The sequence below is a fragment of the Taurulus bubalis genome, assembly GCF_910589615.1.
Source record: "Taurulus bubalis genome assembly, chromosome: 13".
Classification (NCBI taxonomy): domain Eukaryota; kingdom Metazoa; phylum Chordata; class Actinopteri; order Perciformes; family Cottidae; genus Taurulus; species Taurulus bubalis.
The window spans coordinates 12102328-12120883 of NC_136601.1; the positions used below are offsets into that span (position 1 = coordinate 12102328).

The 18556-nt window shown below is 42.0% G+C and overlaps 1 protein-coding gene across 1 annotated transcript; it reads left to right on the top strand.

Annotated features, from left to right (window-relative positions):
- Positions 1-485: 485 nt before the first annotated feature.
- On the top strand, positions 486-18556 carry slc16a2 (solute carrier family 16 member 2; the record flags this gene model as incomplete). The annotated part of the gene is made up of 6 exons (XM_079229177.1): positions 486-918; positions 11202-11346; positions 12849-13353; positions 14836-14979; positions 16392-16620; positions 18309-18556. Exons 1-6 carry the CDS (start codon positions 489-491, stop codon positions 18554-18556), a joined length of 1701 nt encoding a protein of 566 aa, XP_079085303.1. The 5' UTR covers positions 486-488.

Below are 18556 nucleotides of genomic sequence, written 5' to 3' on the forward strand. Positions count from 1 at the left end.
TTTAACTCAGGCGGGCGGCCGGGCCGGCGGGGGAAGGGGGGGTGGGAGGGGATGTTGCGCGCGGACTGAGTGAAGGGACGACGCGGTGTCGAGACCAAGCGGACGTTTTCACAGGTTGATGATCTGTTGGGGAGCCAGCAAAAGTAGCCCACATGATTGTAGTCTATAGGCGGCTTCAACCGACACGGGCATACATTTAAAGGAGGAATAGGCGGCGCCTGCTAATTCCTGGAAAAACACAGAGCTCCGACCAGAATGAGACATTTACAGTTTTGCAGGTTGGGGTTTATTCACCGAAGTTGACGCTCAGACTTAGGCTACAAGCAGCGTGTAGAAAGGATTGTGTCAGCAAGGACCGTCTGTCTGGCACATTTTTGACAGGTAGCCAATCAAATCTGATATTCAAATCGGCGCTCTTATGTCAGTGACCTATATCCCATGCATGTGCGCCAAAAGCCCACAGTAACCTCCTCGCCAAACCAGACAGCATGGGGATCAACGGGTTAGACAACAAGGCGCAGCCGTCCAGCGGAGTGTCCCGGGCGGAGGAGACAGCTGCGGAGCCTCAGACGGAGCAACTCTTTGCTCCTCGGGAAGCAGACTGCGGGAAGGATGGCCAGGCGGCGGGCAGCGGGTGTAAGCTCGTGCAGGAGGACAGCTCCGTGCAGTTGCTGGAGGCCGACTGCAAACCGCCCCTCTCCCCGGTGTGTGACTCCGAGTCAGTGGTCCGGGTGGAGGAGCCCGACCACGGAGCCCCGTTCGTCCCACCCGAAGGAGGTTACGGCTGGCTGGTGGTGTTCGCGGCCACCTGGTGCAATGGGTCGATCTTCGGCATTCAAAACTCTTTCGGCATCCTGCACATGATGCTGATGAAGGAGCACGCAGACCCAGACGACAAGACGTCTCAGTTCAAAGTGGGTGAGTACCAGACAGTCTGCTGAGGCGAGCTCGACGACGAGATGAAACAATACATCAACTGGCGGACATTTGATTTGACATTTGATTCGTCTTGAATGCATGCATGGTTAATTATAATCATATCATGTCATATGAAAAGCTAAAATGTGGAAATTGGACCTTGGTTTGAAAGAATATCAGCATCATCTCCTCATGTAACAGCAGCGCGGTGTGTGCCGTGTAGGTTTCGTGTCACACACACACATTCATCACTTAGAGACATATGGGTCATCTCAGAGTTCAAGTGGGTTTTCCCTGCACTTAAAGTGGCCCACTAAACATATAGTGTTACGTTACATAACGGGCCTCGCCATTACATGTTTTTTGTTTTAAAAAGTGTTCATGCATTCTAAAAAAATGCTTGTTTGAGTTAACAGCTGCATGTTTCGGAGACTCATTAACAGATGTTTGGCTGAGCAGCTCTTTCCTCGCTATTCATTTATCAACATCACTGTTATTTTAACTCATTTAACTAGACGCAGCAAATACATTTCTGTTGGTCACAAACGGCTCTTTTGTCAGTGGATCAAAGGCTGAACGTTACAGAAATGTACAGCAGACCTTTTAATCACTCAAAAAGTGTGACCCAGACAACTTTCCAACTTGCAAAAAGTTTCTGTTTAAAATTTGTGCACCCCCTAAATATTTCACAGAATGTCAAATATCCAATATTTCTTCTATTATTACATTTCTTTTATGGGTTTTCATTGTTCGGACTGTTTACAGTTAAAAGACTCGATTGAGAAAGTGAGGGGTGGCATGTGACACAAATCCTATGCTAGACTCAAGACAGACATAACCACAGTGCTAAATATAGTCTATAAGCTAAAATACCTCGTGATAATTTAATTCTAGGAATTTATATTCATATGTGTCACAGTAAAGCTGTTGTTGGCCGCATGCCGTTCATGACCAGAATAAGGCCAATGTTCACCTCTCGGTCTCCCCGCATGCTTCAATTGAAACCATTCTGTTATTTAAATATCACAAGCTTTCTCTGGTGAATGTTTTCTCAACATACTGGATGGATACAGCCATATACTGTAGCAGACACATACATCTTAATATCACTTATGTTACTTTCAAGGAACAAGACCAACAGTCTCCAGACCAACTTTGAAAACAAAGAACATCCATAAATGACATTTTCTTGCTTGTGTTTGTTCCCATATATTGCATATACCAACCAAATGTTAATCAAAAAAAACTTCCACATCCATGTAATTATCCGTAAAGCATCTTTGGAGGTTTGGTCCCTTGATGGTTTTGCAGAGCTTTGGCCTCTAGCTTTGAGGTTGTTAATCACATAAATGACTACTCACTAAATTGGTCATTATTAAGGGAAGAATTTTCTGATGGATGAAACTTTGAAATGGTCTGTTTTAGATTATAGTGAAAATAAATGCTTTTTTTAGGAGGGGAGTAGCATGTAACAGGAGTAGGTATTTTCTTAACTTCCTGTCAAGATCCACAATCCCCAGCAAAGGTTAAATTCAGGATGTCGGAAGGGATTACGGCTCTAAGACTGTTCCCTGGAACAAATTAAACATTTCTCATCAGCATGACAAATAGTTACCGAGGAATAGAAAACATTAAGTGAAAAACAAAAAGCTCAGGCATAATCAGGCTCATTTAGGCACAGGTTAATTTATTTAATGACGTCTTGAATCTTGTCATCTCTAATTTATGTGAAGGAAACTACTGCCTGGGGCAGCTTGACAAGGCATCACATTACTTTTAGCGTTTGCGTGACAGTGAGTCAGTGAGTGTGTTGGGCCTAAAAACAGATTCCAGGCCAGATGTATTACTTACAGTATATCTTGCATTCAACAGAGGGCAGTTGCTGTCAAGGTATTACTAGGCAGCTTTCCCACTTTTTTTGGCTTGTGAAGGATTTCATCTCAAGCCGTTCCTTGGATTTGATTCTTGGTTATTCTCATATGAGAAAGGATTAAGCTAGTAGGCTAAGTACTGACCTTTCCCCCCCTGCAATAAAAGAAAACAGAGGGAAACAGTTTAAAAACAATGGCCACAGTTGTAAAAGCTCCTTTTAAACAACTATCCAGTCTGAGAGATCATTAAAAGTTACATACACATGTGTAGAACATCCTAAAACAACATAAGGAGAGAAGGCAACAAAGCGATTAATTAGGTCTTTTTACCCAGCTTGAATCAACAAGGTTTTTATTAAGCCTTAAGGGGTAAACAACAGATTTTCAAAATAGCTTATAGGTATCAAGGTGGGGGATCAAAACAGCTTTTTTTTAAGTAAAAGAAGGAAATGCAGTTGGGGGTTATGAGTTGCAGATGTTGGTGTTTTACTCAATGATTACAGCATGGCACGGTAAGAAGTTTAAGTTCTGTTGTTACCACATGTACAACGTTGCTTTCATGTAAAAGGTGTGCAACCAACACCGTTTAAAAACTGTAAAGCTTCTATAATCCATGGGGAGTGATGAGGTGATGTGTGGTTGAACACGGGTGAGCCACATGTGCAACAGACTAAGAAAAATTCATGCTGCGACGTTCCGGCTGCAACAGAGTTTGCAAAACTGGGAATGCGAGCGAAGCGGCAAAGAAAGGGGCTGAGTGAGCAAGTGATTCATCTTTTCTTAATACTTGAAATGATTTCCCATCTATATGCCACTAGTGTGAAACAGATCAATGGTAAGACTGCAAACGAGACATAGAAACAGAGGCTCATTCAAGTACATTGTGTCTGTTTATGTCTAAATGTAGAGCTAAAGGAGTGGTTGTTGTGTTGTTTCACTCCAGTTAAGTGGACAGAGTATACGTCTTAATGACAGCAGCATTAAGCCGTTAATGGAGTTTTCCATTAAATGCTAAAAAAGACACTGATAAAAATGGGAAAATAGAAATATATCAGAAAGGTACAAGCAACTCTGTGCCACAATTATACATTGACTCACACGTCGTAGTAGTTCAGAGTAGCTCATAGTGATTGCAGTAATAGTTGAGAAGCAATAGTAACATACAAGTACAAGTAGTCAGAGATCATGTGTTTAAATCTTGAGTTGATGATGCTGCCTTATTTGGCTTGGTACCTAGTGTGTCCAGACATCGGCATGGGTTGCTTGAGTCAGTAACTACGTAGCTACACTTCGAAACCATCACACTGTCAAGTCGATAAGAAGTGAAAGCTAATTGGTCGTTACATTGCAACACCAGCGTGCAGCAGCAGAGCTACGCCTCCGCCATTTTGGACCAAAGGCTGTAAGGACGCCAGGAAAACGTCTGCCTATAATAAAGTGCCGTATAAAAGTCAAACTAAATAATTTCTATTCTGTTGTCATATATTTAATGTATCTACAGAAATAGCCTGTGTTGAACAATTAAATATTATAAATATGCATACTACGTTCTAGATATTTACTTATTTATTAATTAAACCTTTGCACCGCTTCCCAGAGGAGCTACACCAGGCAATGCCCACGCCTACTTAGCATTTCAAACCATTGGCGTTGCTTTCTAAAGCATCATCTGTGTTATAGAGCATCATTGGCACCATTGAGCAACTTTCATAGGAATGAACGGGACGCTGCCTACAACACTGTATCCTGTTCTCTTTATATATCCATGGGCTGTCGAAATTAGTTTAGAATCTCTTTTTTGAACTGCTTCCAAATGTGGTTTGGAATTGATTTGGCTTAGTAATAAAATATAGTCATTAAACATGTTTGAAGCTGCAGATGAACAGTATTTAGCAGGTGTTTATTACCTGGGGATAGAATTAGCAAATCTTTAAAGGACAATGCCCAATTTGACCCATGGTCAATCCGTTGGTTACCTTGGCCTTTAATTAAATAACATAGTAGCCGGTTTCAACAATGTATTTCTTAAGTTGTGGTCAGAATGTACATTTGTATTACATCAAATGTGGCCAACACTCAAATCTCAATTCTGTAAAGAGTGAGAGAGAGAGAAAAAAAAGATTTAACAAAGGGGTCTATGCTGTCATACGCAAACATCTCCAATAATTAGTATGCTGCTGTATTATAGTTCTGCTACCCCGGATTTCACCATCTTCAGGGCAGCTGGAAATCCCAGGTTGGCAGATCAAGGAATGCATTTTTGGCATTCCAAAGGACAGGGGAATGAGTTCGGCTTGGATTAGAGTCTCTTAAAGCTCCACATACTCAGAAACAGGTACATACAGATGATCAGAAACAGGGATGGACTGTTTTGTTGAAAGTGGGTTTACTTTAACGTCAATAAATTAAGGTATTTAAATATGGAATGTTTTATAGCTTTGCAGGGGCAAATGTAAATAGTTAGGAAAAAACAAGGTAAACTCTCCCCAGCCGATACAAAGGAGTGGATAGGTGATAAACAGCAACCTTTTCACAACTGTGGGAAATATGGTGTCATGCTTGATGCATCCACAAGGGTTGCATGTGCATCTTCAGACACGGCCCTTTGCAAGCGTTTGATGTGGCAGGCTTTTGCTTGTCCTTGCAGATCCAACATTTTCTAACTACGCAGATGTGGATGGGTGGAGAAAATAGTGAACTTTGGATCACAAGACTTTTCCTTGTCACAATTCTGATTCAGCTCATGTCTGTGTGACCGTCCTTGCGGAAAGTATAACCAAAGCTTTTGAGTAGCACAACAGATTGTGTATCAGGAGGGAAGTCTGAGAGTCAAGTTGTGCTGCTACACTCACATACACTCATTGAACTCTCTACAAAACATATCCCATACAAACCTATTCAACCCCCTCATGCATTATTAATAGTGCCAACACAAGCTGTTTGTACGGCAGTGAATATTGGTAACTTGCAGCTATATATAACTAGTAAATATCTAAAGGAGTTGATCACGGTTAATGAGCGGTAGCAAGTAAGCAACTTCAACGCTGGTATTCAGGACAACAGGGATTGGACCCAGATGCAGACAGTTGATGGCTCACAGGCAGGAAGTCTAAATAGTGGGCAGGAAACCGGCAGCCGGTACACAGCAGTGCGACTACGATGGTCTGACATGGGAACAAAGGTAGTGAACCGGTAAACGTGAAGAGGGGTAGACAAAGGAATGAGATGCAGGTGAGGAGGTAAGCGGGTCAGGCCAGGCAGAGCTGATTTGGGAAGTGGGAACAGGTGTGTGGAGGGGTGTGGCAGTTAAGTGATGGGGAAAGGAGGGAAAGTACCACGGAATCTGGTGAACGGATGAAAATGGCAGTTGTTTGAATCGGCATCCAGGAAATGGGCTTGTACCGCAGCCTTTCTGTTAATGTTTTAAAAATATGTATGGCGATTGTTTTCCTTAACTTTGTGTACCTAAGACAATTCCAAACACATGTGCTGCATTGTTTAGTTGATGGAATATTTCTCTTATGTGTCTCAAGATAATACTGTAATCCGCCAGAAGGCACACTTTAGATGTGAATTGAAACAGGGACAAAGAGGTGGATTTCTTGTTGTTGGTTCAGTGAAATTCACCAAAAATATTGTTTATTACTTACTTGCACTGACATCTATCTAAGCAGATAGTTGTAATTACAATGGAGATGGATAACATTTTGTTGGTACTGCTCAAAACAGTGACAACTTTTAAAACAGCCAGGAGCAACATACCTTTCCATAAATAATGCCATTGCCTCTAAGGATAATCTAAAGAGCATGCTGTGTACAGTTTAATTTGAAATAACTTCTTATGTTTCTTTAACACTAAAACTGAGGAACTAAAGGTCTTTAATCCAAATTCTGCTAATTTAATACTTATAGTTTGTGCTTTAACCTCTTTAGAGATCTAGGAGTATAAGGCAAACACAACAAACTGGAGAAACTTTCCAAATACTTTGTTATTTCACTGTAGCTGCAAGTTTTTTTAGCTGCAACCTTTGTGTATTTCATTTTGGGCTTTATATTGTAACCGCTTTGTTGAGGTAATCGTTCCATCACAGCTATGAAAATACACGTGGAAATGTAAGAGTTGTTTTGTAAGGCGCGGGAGAACCTGAACGACACGAATAAGTCAATGGGAGAAAAGAGGGTTTGTTTAGCATGCAGGAGGATGTTTATGTAGATACTGAACTAAATTAGGACCAGTTTCAACTATACTCACATATGGCATCAGTCAAAGTAGACACTTAAGCATATATTTCAATATTGTACATACATATATGTCAATATTGTACATACATATATGTCAATATTGTACATATGTTTGGTCTTATTTTGTCATGACGTACATTGAAACAAATGAACATAGTTAAAAAAAAAAGAAAAAGGGAACTGGAGCAAAACTAAGTACTCTTGTGAAACTCTCTCAGTACATTAAACATCCCCCAACAGTGTTTCCCTGCCAAAGAGAAGATGGCTCCTCCAATGTACAGAAGGCCCATAAAGAGACTCAAGAGAGGAACGCTTGTTCAGCCTCCTCACCACCACTACACACAAACACACACATCTTTTCATTGCTGTGTCCTTTTTCTTTTGTTTGGAGCCCTAATAGACTGTAATGAGGACACTCCACTCAGTCTATTCACAGACCTTTAGCTTGTGCCAGGACAGGGGGAAACTGGGGCTTGGAGGTGGGGTTAATCGGAAAAGAAAGGAGGGAGAGGATTAATAAGAGATGTTGCTCTGGTTGAAAATTGTCTCTTATATGTTGGATTTGTACACAGGAACTGAGTGCACTTTCTAACAGGGACTGCAATCATCTTATCCACAGTGGTTCAGTCAAGAAAACATGTGGATGCAGGCTTGAATTAAATAATTGCTTGATTCTAACACGACAATGAGACATACTGCTGGTACTACTTATGATTGCATGTTACAAGGCAGCTTCCAATTGCACCATTTTCTTCCTCTGAAGTATTTTCTTTTTTTGGAAGCTGGGCAAATGATTGAGAATGCAAATGCTGAAAGGAGTTGATTGTGGAAGGCTGACCCTTGAGTTCAGTGTAGTTGGCCTCAACAATATGCTGTCTCCTTCTATAGTTTTTCCCCATTATTCTACAGGCTGTCATTTTGTGATCCCGTCTCCTGCAATAATATATCCAACCAGGGATATAGGCAGTACGCAAACGGTGTTAGTTCAATGTTGTAATCTTTGATATTTGTTATTTGTCTCCATCCTTGATACTAAGCAGTTTTACACAGTAGGCCTACTGTGAGTGACATGCAGTATATTTCCTTGGATTTTTTTTTGTGTGTGTTGAGCCATGGTGGCTGCCACTGCGGCTGGAGTGCCAGCCTCTGTTAGAAAAACAGCAAAATGCCCTGTTATACAACGAATGTACCCAGAACTGAAGTTCAGTAACAGAAAAGCAAACAAAAAACTACAGATGGAAAGAGTAGTTATCAGACTCACGACCAGACTTCCCCATATCGACTGTAAAACATTGTATGAGAACTTCCAAGGATGAACCACGAAGAGAGTACACAAAATACAGGACGTCCAGATGGGGCGATTAATAATGAGTGAAAGGATTTTAAATCGCGTGGTTCTTTCAGACAATCAATCTGGACATGAGGTAATGGACAAGGAACAGAAAGTGGTACTGGTGATAGGTTGAGCTGTTTTCAGTGACATCAAGCAGAAGGAATACGAGAAGCTGGGAAGGCCAAAGGGATCCCCGGCACCAGAGGCAACACAAACTAAACCTGAGCCGAGGAGTTTTGGGTCATTTTTCTGGCGATTAACTTTTAGGGCTTTGTACTGTACATTTGTCATTACATTTTCAGGTTTTCAGTTTTATTTCTGACATAGGCTATGTGGCTTTGCATTCACGGTTGAGTCTGCAGTCTATTCTCATAGATCACAATTACCACTATAGTCAGGGGAGTCATTTTACGACTGTTATAGCTTTTTCCTTTGAGCCATCATTAAACCATTCTATATTTATGTAGCCTATATTTATGTATATATTGTGTCATCTACATTATCTACATCATCTACATTATCTACATCTCTTCTACAGTAGCCCTTATTGGAGTGATTATTGGCCAAAGTCCGATTTCAAGTTTGCTGTATGCAAAATCTGTAGAGAGCAGTCTGAATAGTTTAATACTTTAATCTAGGTATTTCCCTACTGGAAAGCCATATGTTTGCCCCTCAGGCCAAATATGGTGCAAGAGCTAAACAGAACACATGTGTAGCAAAACATAACATACAGTTATTACTTAACATTTAAGGGTTCATTATATTTAAAACTGCTGTAGTCAATATTTTTATATTGACATCAATTGGATCAAAATACTATGTGTAATGTGAAAAGGGGTTGTTTGTAGTGATAAACCTACAGAGAATTGTGAGCCAACTCTGCAGTTCCCCTAATCTTCCAGCTCATCGGGTTTTGGTTTTACGACTTGGGACTTTATATGACTTTGTTAGCAGGTGAACAACCATCAGCATTTAGCGGCTAAAGAGCCAGATACTGTATACCCCTCAGATGCAGGTCAAAACAGATTGCCTCTGAATGATGTGGGTTAGGGTCAACCTGAAGAGTACTAAGTTTGAAGCACACCGAGTTCTATACTGAGAGTGCTGGTTAGCTCTATAAGTGCTGAGTATGATGCAATTGTACCGCTAAGGTGCTTATGGGAAGCCAAGTCCAAACTCCTCGCCTTATTAAGCAAAGAGGGCTAATCTGATCTCATGCAACTTTGTCTTAATGGTATACTATGTATGATGTTTCAGTTGAAATGGGTTGGAAGGACAATGTACAACAACCATTTGACACTCAATACAACATTTTACCTATTTCACTGATATCCACATATGGATACACTGCAAGCATTTGCTGTATGCTTTGATGTGATATGAAATACTTTTACAAAGACTTTTTTGTGTGTGTGAATGTTGCGCCTCAAGGCTCAACATTTTGCAAGGAAATGTACACAATGGTGGTAGTTCATGAAGTGCATGCTAAATAGGAGAATTCCCGCCGTCTTGTTCCATTTGGATAAATAAACTATAGGAAGGCTTGGGAACAGTCCCACCCTTATACACAAAACCTTACTTTGTAGTGTACACCATGTACCGGCAGACGTGTGCTTGTACAGTACAAAATGTTTAGGTCATCCGCCATAACAAAGACTGTGACAGTGTCGTAGGGCTCATGTTTCACACTGAACTCAGAGTGTGTGTGTGTGTGTGTGTGTGTGTGTGTGTGTGTGTGTGTGTGTGTGTGTGTGTGTGTGTGTGTGTGTGTAAGTAGGTAAATCAGTCCATCCACCTGTTTATCTTGCACTCTTGTCTCATTCCCATTGAGCTGTTAAATCAGTGTGACCTACAGCCCAGACACCATGGTAGACATTAAAGCTACCTTTGCTCCCCGGGAGACTAGACCCAGACATTTGTATGTTTGCACTTGGTACTCAGTGTCTCTGCTGGATCATTCTGGTTCGTTATGTTTTAACACTGGATGGATATTACATCACAGGCAAGATCTGTCCACTTTGATCCACTTTTTGATCTGCTTAATCACCATGAGAAATCTAATAGAGTGTGTCTGATGTACATGATGGATGTAAAGACACAATAAAGAGCAGAGTTACATCCATTCATATTAATAGCAAATCACACCAGATGGTGGAGGGTCGCAGAGAGAGAGAGATTTCCAAGAAAAGAATAGTTCATTCAAAGGCTTTTTTTTTCAAAGCATCCACAAATCTGACATTTTCATGACATCAAGGTAATAATACTGTCTGAGTAATGAAATGCCTACAAGGCAACGGGAGCACAAGATTCAACATGAAGCGCACATTTGCCTTTGACTGTGGCCTCCATAGAGATCACAGGTGGCACATTGCTCATACAATGACTTCCATTTGCAAAGGATGTGTTGTAAACTTATAAAGGAGAGGTCTATTTTATTTTTTTCTCATCTTTCTACTGTAACAAGTTATATATTTATATATTTCTCAAGTGGGGAGCTATTTAACCTACAGTTGTTTAACTGTAGGACGAGGTAATAACAAAGCTGCTTTGAAGCAAATTCTCCAGCTGCATATGACAAAATGAGCCAGTGTATTGTCTCCATGCTGAAAAGGGAACACGTTTCTACTCATTCATTTGACTATATGTCAGTTTTATTGCATGGTATTGTATCCTTTATATCAATTACACACTGATTTACAGCTCACATTTCATGTTACATGGACTTTGAGCCTTGCTTGGTGTACACATAGGTATTTAGTGTAAGTGATAGCTACAACATATAGGGTATCCACATATTTCTGACAATGAATTCTCTCTCCTCTCCACTTCCTCTCCAGCATGGGTCGGGGCCCTGGCCATGGGCATGATCTTCTTCTGTTCACCTGTGGTCAGCATGTTCACAGACCGCTTCGGCTGTAGGAAGACAGCTGTCAGCGGGGCACTGCTGGCGTTTATAGGGCTGCTCAGTACATCATTTGCAAAGTAAGCTACTGTACATTCATTATTTAAGACACTACTTAGAACTAGGGATGGGTATCGTTTGGGTTTTTTCCGATACCGGTGCTAAACCGATACTTTTAAAACGATACCGGTGCCTAAACGGTGCCTGAACTGATACTTTTTTATTGCCAAGGCAATTTTCTTTTCTTCAAATTGAACAATATTATTAACTGTTTAAAGTATACTATAGATATAAATAAATAAGTACATACAAAACACGCTTCAAACTACAGCTTCAAACCTTTTACACAAGCATCAGGTGTTCTGATGGGACCGTGTGCAACAGAACTCAGAAACTGTTGGATCCTAAAACTGCTGCTTTACTGGACTACACGTCACCATTAATATCAACTGGAGAGATTTGTTCCATCAAGCCGAGGACGGACGTTTAAAAGCTCGTGCTCGTGTCTCTCGTGTCTCCAGCGATCTCTATGTGCGCGCCCTGTGTGTGTGTGTATGAGCGCTGGAAGCCCCGCCCCCTCGAGCCCCGCTCTGCATGTAGGTAGACAGAGAGCAGAGCAGCGACGTGCGGGCACCGCACTACCTTTTTAGTATCTATATACCGTGCAACTTTACAGAGTAGGTTAAAAATTTTTTTTGAAATCGGCTCAGGCACCGGAAGGAAGCACCGAAATCTGTGTTGCTTTTCGGTCCGGTAGGTACCGGACGTGTTGGAACCGGTGCCAGTATCGGTAGTCGGTACCCAACCCTACTTAGAACAAAGCACTTGTGTTTCTGAAAAATAAATACTCTAAGATGTTTGAAATGCTCAAAATCTATTATAACGACCATGCATCGTAGATGATTTTTTAAATTTAGTAATTATATATTTACACCTTATTTAGGAGTACTTAGGAGTAGCTATGTTCCACTTTCTTGCACTAAGTCTATACTCACAGCAGCTGCACAGAGCGAGAGAAAAAAACATGAAGATAAATATGGGAATGAAAATAAAGCTATACTACCAATTCCACAGAAACCTTTTAGAAAAACCTTGAATGTTTGTTACCTACAAAATTCTAAAAAGAGCAGCCACTGTGCATACTGTGTGTACTGTGCGGGCTCCTCTTGTGCACACCAGGCATGCATAGTTCTTCGGCGGATTATGCATAGAATATAATACATTTTTGATTTTTCAAATCTTTTGTCTGGCGGTCTTGTTTGCTGTTGTATTGGATGTAAAGTCATTTTCTGAAAACCCACCTCCCTGATATCCAATCAAACTGCAGTGTTTGCGATCCCTGGAGCGTAGTCAAATTTTTCAGAAGGTCCGCTTTCAGAAGGTCCTCTCCCTGCTCTCTGTGAGCGCCGCAAACTATATCTGCGGCTCTGTGGAACCTTTTTATCGGGAAGTATAGATTCCAGTCTAATCATCAAGTCAACCAATTGATATTGCCCAATATCGCAAATCTCAAATTTGCCACAAGGGGCTACAACATACATCACCCTCTGTCCTTTGACCCTCAGTTTCTTTTCGTTTGCAGCTCCCTGAGCCTTCGCTATTTCACATATGGCATACTGTTCGGCTGTGGCTCCTCCTTCGCCTTCCAGCCCTCGTTGGTCATCCTCGGCCACTACTTCCGCCGGCGCCTGGGCCTGGCCAACGGTGTGGTGACGGCCGGTGCCAGCCTCTTCTCCATGGGCCTCCCGGTTTTACTCAACAAGGTGGTGGAACCGCTGGGCCTCAGCAGGACCTTCCAGATTCTCAGCCTCTTCATGTTGGTCCAGGCGCTGCTGGCGCTGCTGTTCAAACCTTTACTGCCCGCTGGAGGAGGCATGGGACCCCTAGGCATGGGTCCTGGTCCTGGCCCTGGCGAACCCCAAACCCAGCCAGGGGCCACCGCCCAGGACGGGAGCAGGTGGAGCAGGCTTCTGGGTGAGGTCAGGAAGTACTTCAACCTGCGTGTGTTCCACATCTTGACATACCGAGTGTGGGCGTTTGGAGTTGCAACAGCTGTACTGGGCTACTTTGTGCCGTATGTCCATCTGGTAAGAACAATAAGTTAACTTGTTGTTAAATCATAAGTGCACATTGTGTGTTTGCGCCTGCCTTGAATTAGGTTATCTAAAGTAAAGACTGTAAAATATTAAGAAAAAAGTTCCAGAAGTTTATAACGTTCTTGGTTACTTATGGTATGTAAAAGTGAAAATGTAGAAATCCTGACCCCTTAATGGGTTTTAGAGAGTTATATGAAAAGCATTACGGTGTTGACTAGCTGCACAGCTAAAGCACATTACATAGCATGTAGACGTACCAGCAAATGTCACTTTTTTTTTTTTTCAAATGCTGGTGTGTTTTAATACCTCTCCTCACAACATAATGTCTGTCTTTGTTTTGTAAGCTCCAGCACAGGTTTGTTTACATTGTTTTTCGTTCCCTGCTTGGGCTCAGCCTGCCAGCTGCTATTAATCTAACACACACACACACACACACACACACACACACACACACACACACACACACACACACACACACACACACACGCCCGTGGCTGTAAGGAAAAGGAGCATTTACGATATTTCTCCAAAGACCCTTTTCATCTCCTTTTTAATAATAAGAAACGGTATAAAAACAATGTGTAAAATAACACAGATTCATTTTGGCTGATTTTTTTACTTAAATAAACTTCAATAATATAATGGAAAAATAGTGTAATAGAAAAAAAGCAAAATCTCCCTCAAGTCAAAGCATAGTAGTTTAGCTTCTTCTGAATATATGGAAAACCTGCACATGACCTATGGCTGACTTTGGTGTGAAATAGTGAGATAGTGAAGGAAGAGGATGAAGTGTAAAGCTGCAGCGTGTAGCTGTGAAGTTGATCTCCCTCTATCCAGATGTCGGATGTTCCAGCTCCGGCCTCCCTCGGTCAGGCCTGTTGTTTCAGGCTTGGCCCAGATGTAAACACAGCCCCGGTCTTTGTATTGGCTCGACCACCTCAGGAAACCTCTCCTGTATGGCCTCTCTGTACGCCTAAACATGCCTATCCTATGGCCATTGATGAATGTAGAGCCCTTCAAAGCAGAGCAAATATTTCACAAGTTCAGGAAAGACTTCAGAGGGCGGTTTAATGTTTTGGGGGGGTCAGGCTGAGAGAGTGGGAGGGTCTGACCTATATGCGTTGGGTCTTCCTGGACTGCTGTTCCAAAGGAGACATTTTGTTATTGTTAGACTTTTGCTTTGGGGTTATGGATGGACAATTCCTCCTTAACACCCCGTCCCCCCCCCCCGTCCCCCCGTCCCCCCTCCGTCCCCCAACCTAAATGCACAACCATTTGCTGAGTTAATTGACTTCGCAGGCCTGAAGCATATAAACATGAGAAACCAGCAGGTTGTGTGATAAATAATTAAATATCACTGGCTTCTGGTGAGCTTCTGTGGAGCTTCTTGTGCAGCACAATCACATTTAACCAACAAGCACGCAGCCAAACCTCACGCAGCACTATGTCTGTATTTCTTTTTTCGTGCCTCAGGTGAATTTTGTGAAGGAGCAGTTCAAGGGGACCCAGAAGGAATGGGTACTACTGGTATGCATAGGAGCATCATCTGGGGTGGGACGCCTCGCCTTCGGCAAAATTGGAGACCTTATTTCCGGTCCTCAAAAGATCTACATGCAGGTGAGGAAATATTTGAAGGCATAACATGTGAAAACTCTACTGGAGAAGCTAGTAATAGTCTGCAACACGGACAGCTCGTCCCGTCAGGCCTCCCTCAAAAGCCACTTCCCCAAGATTACCAGACCAGATTAACATGATTTTAAGGATTTCTTCTATTTTACAATCAATCACCGGTAAATGTTTATTTTCTCATTTATACTATTTGACTATTTCTAAGAGCTTTGTAAGTACTACATGCATATTCCTGTGATATAATGTCCTGATGATGATAGTTTGTAACAAAGGGTTGATAGTGCCAACAATTCAAATAAAAAAATCTGCACACCAATTTAAACCTGAATTAGAAGACTAAAGGTTATCTATTATCAGTTGTCTTTTGAGGTTCTTTGTCAGACGCTGTGAACTTGATATGCACTTTCCCTTTGTTTTACTCACCCCTCTGGCACACAATCTATCACAATGAGCCAAGATGTATTTAATGGTATTCAATTGAAAGGTCTATGTAGTGTCACTAAATTGAACATTATATATTTTTATTTGCAACCAGAGAGATTCAATTTCTTTAATGGCTTATTTAGGCTGCAGATAAATATGACTCAGATGCTGATTTGCACACACTTACAGTACCGGAAGATTTACTTGACTGTATAATAGCGGGGGTGATTCAGTCCGGAGAAAATGGAAGCACAGCAGTTCAGAGTAGAGGTGAATAGAAACAGGATTTTTTTTATTTAGTGCTGGTGTATATGGAGCGTCTGCTGAATGCAAATGATGCATCGGCTCTGTTGGCCAGAATCGCCACAATATGCATGTTGTCAATCAAGTGGGTTGTTCAGCAGAGGGACACTGAGTCAGACGCGGTATGCATGCTATTTCAATTCAATCTCTCTCCTTTTTTTCCAGGATGTCAAGACTTGTTTTCATCTCGCTTTCTTGTACAACTACCAGGTTCTGCAATAGCGTCTCCCCTATAGTGACTCCTTAACTTTAAAAACTGTTAATATTTTGTCATATCAAAGTCAGTTTAATAGCAGTTAAATATTTCCAGCTTTTAGTTTTCAGCCCATCTGTCTGTGTAGCAAGCTGTTCACAGACACATCCGTGCATCTTTACCACATTGTTTTCCACCTGAAATATGTAGTTTTTTTCTCCAAGTGCGAATCATAGCTGAAAGGGTGTGCTCTGCTGCAGAAGTAAAACAATGTTCGCAACGAAGTCAAAAGGCCTGGAGGTCAAGCACAATCAGTATAGAAACTGAGCGTTCTGTACAGTATTTCTCCCCTCACTCATTGTCATCACTGCACTGAAAACAAGCAAACACCTTATGCAGCTATGGCCTATGAAACAGGCAGCCATGTCATTTAGAAATATAAATACTAGAGAGACTTAAAGCTTGTTACCGTGTGTTTCAGGTGGTGTCCTTCATGGCTCTGGGCCTGATGTCCATGATGATCCCTCAGTGCATGGTGTTCGAGGGGCTGGTGGTTGTGTGCGTGTTCTTGGGGCTGTGTGATGGCTGTTTCCTCACCATGATGGCTCCCATAGCCTTCGAGCTGGTCGGGCCCATGCAGGCCTCGCAGGCTATAGGCTACCTTCTTGGCCTTATGTCTCTTCCCATGACTGCGGGTCCACCCATTGCTGGTGAGAAGCAAAACACAGCACTGATTTATACAGTATAATCCCAAATTAGCGCACAGTGATCTGTCTTCAGGATGTTGGCAGTAGCAGCGCAAAGCAAGCTTATTGATGTTAACCGAGTAAAAGAGTATGTAGGGAGTAAAGAGAGAGTAAGACAAATGCAGGGCAGGATAGATTGTACAGCACATTGTATAGAGAGGTTTGGCCTCATGGCTAACTGCTGGCTGTCTCTATGGATTTATCTTCAGGGAAAATAGCACATACAGGGTCAGATCTCAGTACTCAACTCCCGAGTGTCTCTTCTACCTCCTCCCTCTCTCCTCTTCTCTCTCATAACAACAGTGTATAGAAGTGCACCGAGGGCAGACCATTAAATTGTTGACTGAGGCATTCTTGTGCTCGCTCATGCCGATCTCTTTCAGATCTCACACATACCTGGACTGCTTTTACGACAAAACACTCAGCGTTCCTTTTGTGGCCTCAGCTCAGCATACTGGAGGTTCTGATAATGGTTTGAGATATGCGTACAAATGTAATTGTAGGACTTAGAAGAACAAACAACCCAATATCATGTCAAACGGAAGATTTCTGTTTTAGATTACATTTTTGGAGAAAGCAATATACTGATATTTTTTTATGACGACATCCCAAACTGTGCACATATCCATGATACTGATCTGCATGATCTGCAACTTTTTTCAGCGTATTGTAAAAAAAAGAAATATTTCAAGATGACACCTTTAGGCTATGGCTATTTTCGAGAGGGAACGATATTGGTTAATCAAGACAACAATCGTCTGATATATATACTGACATAAAGTACAGTAATGTGGCATATGGTTTTAGTTTTCCGTATGACTAACCACAGATGAAAACATCGCCTCCTGTAGTTAAACCATGACAGGATGCAGACTATAATAATGTGTAATATATACTTTCAATATGTATATTCAATTAAATAAGAATACATCTACATGAACAACACAGTCATGTAACACGTGTAAGCTCCTCAATAGTCTGAATGAGACACAATCACTGTGTTGTTCTGTACAGTCTGTACAGTACAGGAGCAAGAATGCATATATTACAGGCAACAATGCAAGAGCACGCCCCTCCCGCTGCTCTTGTGTCACAAGCTCAGCGGTAGATTAAACATTTAGTGCTGTGGGCTGAACTCCTTGACCTTGCTTTGTCGCTGTCGGTACGGTTAGCCTCAGCCTGCATGCGGACATGTATAGAATGGGGATATGCACTCTGTAGACAGGGTGAGGTTTTAGTGCTGGATTGGATCACAATAGTACAGTCTCCTTGTTGACTTCCACTGTTTTGATATATAACAGTATTAATGTGAGAGTATACATTGTATTGCCACTTATATTAATAATACACAATTAAACTGGCTAGTGCATCACTCAGCCAAAACAATTGACAGCCAAATCTAAGGCACTGTATTCAACGCTGATGATGTCATGGTGTACTGACGCACACTGGAGCACACTTCTACATAACTGCATTTTAATGTGAGACACTAAACCACAAGAGGTCAGCAAAAACAGGATTTTTATCTGCTGTTATTGCTATTTTTTACAGGAACAGGTCATCGTTTAGGGTAAATATATTAATATTTTAATTAAACTGCATATTTGAAGACATGATAACATGAACCGGGTCCGCCTGCCTCCACTGCCCAGGTCTCCTACACGATTACTTTGGGAACTACACGGTGGCCTTCTCCCTGGCTGGGGTGCCTCCTATAGTGGGGGGCGTGGTGCTGTTCTTTGTGCCGCTGATACACCGCAGGCTCCAGGCAGCGGCATCCTCGGAGGACACGTCAACAACTGCCCACATGCTGCCCAGCGCATCACCAGCGGGGGAGCCCAAGAGCTGCTCCAATGGAGACATCCTGCCAGGCTACACTGACGTAGAGACACACATCTGA